General features: G+C 39.7%; 1 protein-coding gene across 1 annotated transcript in view; it reads left to right on the forward strand.

Moving 5' to 3' along the window:
* Positions 1 to 3,791, forward strand: part of LOC310931360 (glutamate receptor-interacting protein 2-like) — a gene marked incomplete at its 5' end in the record, with an annotated part of 64,572 nt that extends 60,781 nt beyond the window's left edge. The window contains 2 exons of the mRNA XM_083894489.1: positions 2,168 to 2,314; positions 3,331 to 3,791. Of these exons, the coding sequence (XP_083750615.1) occupies positions 2,168 to 2,314; positions 3,331 to 3,528 (345 nt within the window). The 3' untranslated portion in view covers positions 3,529 to 3,791. The remainder of the gene's footprint in view (positions 1 to 2,167; positions 2,315 to 3,330) is intronic.
* Positions 3,792 to 6,271: the final 2,480 nt, after the last annotated feature.

Raw genomic sequence — 6,271 nt, forward strand, 5'->3', positions numbered from 1 at the left:
GTTTTGCACAATGCTTAAAGGCTTCATGTGCACGCTCCACTTTTTTCTTCTCCATTATTGATGAATTTGTTTCATAGCGTTACAGCACCAAATACAGGTCTGGCATATGTACTACAGCGTTTAGAGCCATGTAGATGAAGAGATTTCCTGAAACAATGCCAGATTCTAAACACTGAATGTATGTTTGTAGCTATATTTTGCTCTTAGACATCCTTTTCCAGGTGGAAACTGATGTTTGTAAACTGCTCACCCTCCTGCACCAAAGTCCATTTTCAAAATCTTTTTTCAAAATTTTAGCTCACAGGGACACAGGAGCTGTTGGTCTCGTTTGGTAAAATAATGTCTCTTACTTTGATGAATTCAAACAAAAGGATTTCAAATACTGTAGACACTAACATACACATTTGAACTTACTGATATAGGCACCAGTGGATCAACAACTCCTACGTGCTATGATGTAAAATCACCAATTTATTTCTACAGGCTTTGGCTTTGTTTTCACTTGGAAAATGAAACGTTTCATGTTGAGATTAGGTGGCAAACATTGTCTTAAGAGATCATAGACTCAAAGTACAGGAAATTACAGGAAATTACAGGGTATAGAGACAGACCAGAACCTTTCATTCATATAATATCATCAACAATAATTATAAGCAGCCAACAGGAAGAGCAGGAGTGAAACTTTCACAGGAGCCTCCAACTGAAAACTTGATACACTCCTCATTTATATTAAAATAAAATTCTAAATAGACATTAATCAAATTGATATGTTCATTTGTGGAGGAATTATATACTGTGTATATTGTTGCACTTACATAATACAACAAAAGTGGTCGATTTATGCTTTTCATGGATGCATCATTATCCTACATTATGGAGCTAACATGCGACTATATACAATGCTGCACCTGTATATTAGAGTTTTTATACTCGTATGGATAATGTAGTTAAAACTATGAAGTAGTCAACTTTTTAACCAGTTTATAATTCATCCCACTTGTGTATTCTATTATTGTTTACCCCTAATATAATTATAAAAGTATGTACTCAGTAATTTAAACTCATAATAACTCATACCTACCTGAGGCCTAATATGACTCCACTATAACATGCAAGCTGTAAACAAAACATTACCAAAACATCAATATAATTATTGACTGATCAGTCATCTGCGTACAGTGATGAACAAGGTACAAACAACTATGTCCTGTGGGAATCTGCCCCATAATAAAGTTTATACATGCGTGCTGCCTTCACTGAACTCCCTGCTACTGCCAATACAGTTTAACTGGACCCAGTGGATGCCTGGCCAGTCAGGACATGCACCGCGTGTACGACGAAAACACACAACACTCATTATGCAGAATTACCTCAACAGGTGCACATGTACTGTTTGTTATTTGTGCATCTCGTCACGCTGCGTTTGGGATCGGGATGAAACCAGTGTTTGATGGAGCACATCGCGATTCTGCAGTGTGCACATTAAAAACAGCATCCTTCCTCAGAGCAGTTCCTCTTTGTAGTTTGAACCGCTCATCTAAGAGTCTGACTGCATATCCAAAGACAAAAAGCAGTGTGTACAGACTCCTGTGCACTTCTATCTACCAACAATAGAAAAATATATTGGCAAAATACAGAGGCTACAACTATTTTTGATAACCAGTTTAATTGATCTGGTTTTCCAGCCTCATTTCCAGTGTGTTCTGCTCATCTTCAATGGATTTTTAATTTTCAAGGTTTTGGAAAACAATAACCGACTTTTTTTTTTTTTTTTTTTAATTGGGAATTATTGGGAAAATACAGATTTAGTGATGGTGAAAAAAATTGCAGCCCTAAATAACATTTTCTTTTTTTATTGAGCTGCAGCCACTTTGCTCATCTTAGTTTGGCAACATGTGGTGAAAAGGTCAGCTGAACTGAGTCAAAGAGCAGTTTAAAGACACAAGTAACATTCTGGGCCAAATTCAAGTTATTTAATAAAAAAAAAAAAATAAAAAAAACACATCTTAAATGTGTCATTTTGCAGTGTTGAATAGTTAAGAAGAAAGGGCTTAGTAGAGAGAAAGGTTGGCCCAGTATTCAATCGCTTTATAAAATATTAGCCCTAGTTGCAGACAGTATATTAGCAGATAGTCTATATGTCGTCTAATCTCTCCTGTGTCTGTAGGTGATTATAAGGAAAGACATGGAGAGCCAAGACTTTGGTTTCAGTGTCTCTGATGGTCTCCTTGAAAAAGGTGTTTTTGTCAACATGATCCGCCACGATGGCCCTGCTGACCACGCCGGATTAAAGCCTTTTGACCGCATTCTTCAGGTACAAACCCCATCTTTGTTTCCTTGCTATGATGCCTATACCACTATTAATAACTAAATATTCAGTGTACAGTGTAATGTAATGTATGAACATGGAACCAAGAAGTGTGTATATGAGTTTAGCTGCCTTTAAAACTCACTAATAGGATAAAATACTTGCAAGATCAAGGCTGCCGATCCAGAGTCCTCCAAAGAAGTCTTGGGTCCTGCGATCAACACGAAAGTGCTACACATGTACACGTCCTAGCTGAGTACTGGCTGTTAGGTAAAGGCAGCCATAGCATTATTTTTTAGAAGTTCATCATGGCAGAGCTGGTGAAAAAGAAGCAGAGACAATTGTTGTCGGAGAAAGTGAGGAACACGAAACAACTGTTTGACCGAGTGGAAGGCCACACACATGAGTAAACATCGGACCAGCTTATTTTGTCAACTGGCGAGATATAAAAACACAGAAGCATGCAAAACAGTTGCAGACACAGCTTGTGTTGAAAAGAAGTGCACATGGCCAGGAGAGGGGACCGTAGGGGGGGACATCATCGGTGAGAATAACACGGTAGGCGATGGATGGATGTTTATGATGGTGTCGTAAAAATATGCACTCCGAAACTGTAGGGGGAGCTCAGTGGGGAAAAAAGCGTCCAGACTGAGTTACACGTAACGTCCAGACATCAGTTATTCAGTCGGTAGAATGTTGGTAGAATCTCACCATGTCTCAGCCCAAGCATAAAGTAGAGCCCTAATCAAATCCTGTAAATGAGCCACTTTCCTTAATGAATCCGTTACCTCTAGCCATCCTCCCATACAGGTTTGGAGTGGGAATGTGATGTTGCATGTAGTATTATTAACCTTCTATGGTTCTGATAGTTAGTTTTTTTTTTGGTCTTTTTCCCCCCTTAATGCTGATCTCAGCATGTGGTCTCCAGCTGCAGCACCCCCGCCCCTCCCCAATGTCAAACTAAGTTAACATGTATGTAATGGCACACTTCATGATGGCTTTAATTGACTCTAATCCTCCAGGTGAACCGTGTGAGAACAAGGGACTTGGACTGTTGTCTCACTGTGCCCCTAATTATGGAGGCTGGAGACAGTCTGGACTTGGTCATTAGCAGGAATCCACTGGCGGCGGCCGACAGCAGGCTGTCCGACGACTGTGACGACCGCTCAAACTCACTGTTCTGCTTTCCTGAGCACAAGACCAGCAGCGTCGCCCTGTGACCACTGAGACACAAACTGACGGCTGTTGAAACACCCTCGTGCCGGTACACACACACACACACACACACACACGAGCATCACGTACGGTTCAGTCGGTCACATTGAGACCTTCACATTCATGTTCAGCACGCAGAGCGCTTCCCCTCACATGTACACAATCACAACTGACCACTCTCCCACCACCTTAGAACATTTGTCACTCAAACAGCTCACAAACAAGTGCACATGTTCCATGTTGCCACACCAGTTGTCAGTTTTAGTCACTGTTCAGAGGTAACACCCCCCCCCCCCACCATCACCACCCCAAACACCTTCATTCTCTTGAGCCAAATACACATGTAGAGTCCTAAATCAGTGGGAGTCGCATCTTCTGATGGAGCCAGGATATTTACACACATGTACACATGAGAGCCAAACACTTTAATGGGATTTATGTTCTCATTGGAAGAGCATTAATCAAGTTCAATGTTTTCCTTCATGTATACAACAGACCCACATGCACTGCTTTATGTTGATATAGCACACCACACATTAACACACACACACAGAGGGTTCCTGTGGACTGTGGAGTTATTTCAGCCATGTCTTGGCTCACTGCCCTCGTTTCCAGTTTCTCGTCCACACTCTCTTTCCACAGAGAAGGGACAGTGCCTCCAAATAGACCAAACGCTCCCCGCTCCTTTCCAAGTATCATGAACTAGAATTTAAACCCTCTATATATTAACACCGCGGATGCTTGTGGAGCAACGTAACCCTTTCTGTTTTTTCACACATTTTTTTGCACTGCCCACAAAGACCCTATAGCACATTGACAAACACGTTATGTAATCTCTTCTTTTTTTTTCATTTGAATACATAACGCACATTGTTCTATGAGTGCATCATGACTCCCTTTCACTTTTTCATGTCACTGTGTGAGTCTCTGTATGCACCACACTGACTCTAAAAGGGGGGGTTCCTATATACGTTTTGTGGTCTATCACTGAATCGCATCCTTGAACAAAAAGCAGAGAGGAGAGAACAGCTTTCAAATTCCAGTGATGAGTGATTTTACTCCACATCCCACTGGACTGACTTGACTCTGAATCCTCTCTCCCCCGTCAGTATGTGTAAGCTTGTTCAGCATGCGTCAGGTTTGTCCTCGGAGAGTAGCTCTTTGTAGCAAAACAAAGTACTGGAACAATCTTTGCCTGCGCAATAGGATCTTTGTGAAAGTACTCCTATTTCTTTTTTTCCTTTTTTAAATCATGACATTTTGTGATTGATAAAGTATTTGTGTACCAAAAGCTGGTGTTCCAATCAAGCTGCCTCTCTGGAAATAAACATTCACATGATTTATTCCATGTTTAGGCCGATGTGAACATTGTGATATCATTGCTGCCATATTTAGAAACTGGTTCATCTTTTTATATATATCTTTTATGTATTTTAAAGTTTTTATATCCATTTGCTGTATTGTATCTTTTTTTTATTTTTCCATGTCATGATATTCAGTGATTTATTTATAGTACATGCACGTACAGTGTAGTACATTCAATTCAGATACACAATTTTGCTTGATTCTCACGTCCCTGACTATTATTTAGGAATCGTTTCAAAGCGACTTGAAAGGTTTACTGGACATGATTTTATTTTTGTTATTTAAGTTATTATAAAGTAAGAAATGTATTTCTTTTTATGGAAATAAAGTAAAGGAAACCGTATCGAGGATTTGAATGTGGTGTCTGAACAGCACGTTCTTGACTTTGACTCACCCAGTTCCCACAGGAGTAAGTAACACTGTGACCCAGACAGTGCACGTCAACACTTACTGTGGGTGTGAGAACACATTTTTGTTCAAGGTTTTTGTTGAAAGGCCTTTTTAGGTCCAGACTAGCTTTGTTTTGAAGTCGGTTGATCACAAAAAAGTTTATTTTAACATGAATTGTATGTTTATTATTTAATTTTAAAATCTTTTTTGTAAAAATTAAGTAATATTATGGTCATTTCATTTATTTCCTTAGCGATTACCAAGTAATAGCTTGGTAATGACACTAAAAGGTGTGACATAAGGAATAATGAATCTTTTATCATATGGTAATTACCAATCTTGATTCCTAAACTTTGTCCTGCGAAGTTATTATACTATATACATTGTCATTAGCATGATATTACTGTAATAACACCTCCTTATTACCACATTTTTATCATTGTTTTTACCATGGAGATTGCATTAGACATGATATCATAGTAACATTACCCCACTTTTGAGTTTGCATTCAAAGATGTGCAGAAGTTAATTGGACACTCTAAATTGACCATATGAATGAATGAGAGAAAGAATACCTTTTTCAGTAACTTCCATGTTATGTGATCCACTGTTCTTCCCACACCACCATGACGACTCCCCCATGCTTCATGATGGGAAATTCACATGTAGAAACTGTCTGCTCCACTTTTCTGCGTCTCACAAAGACATGGTGGGTGCTCTTCCTCTTCAGTAGTGGCAGCAATTCGACCATGCAGGCCTGATCCACACAGTTTCCTCTGAACAATGTTGAAGTTGTGTCTATTTGAACTCTGTGAATCATTTACGTGAGCTCTAATCTGAGGTGCTGTTTATACTGCAGTTTCTGTGGCTGGTAACTTGAATGACAGCACAGGAAACTCTTGGTCTTACTTTCCTGGGATGGTCCTCGAGCCACATGGTTGGTGTAGTGGTTAGCACTCTTGCCTTTGCGTGGAGTTTGCATGTTCTCCCCGA

Source organism: Microchirus variegatus (assembly GCF_963457635.1).
Source record: "Microchirus variegatus genome assembly, chromosome: 9".
Taxonomy (NCBI): domain Eukaryota; kingdom Metazoa; phylum Chordata; class Actinopteri; order Pleuronectiformes; family Soleidae; genus Microchirus; species Microchirus variegatus.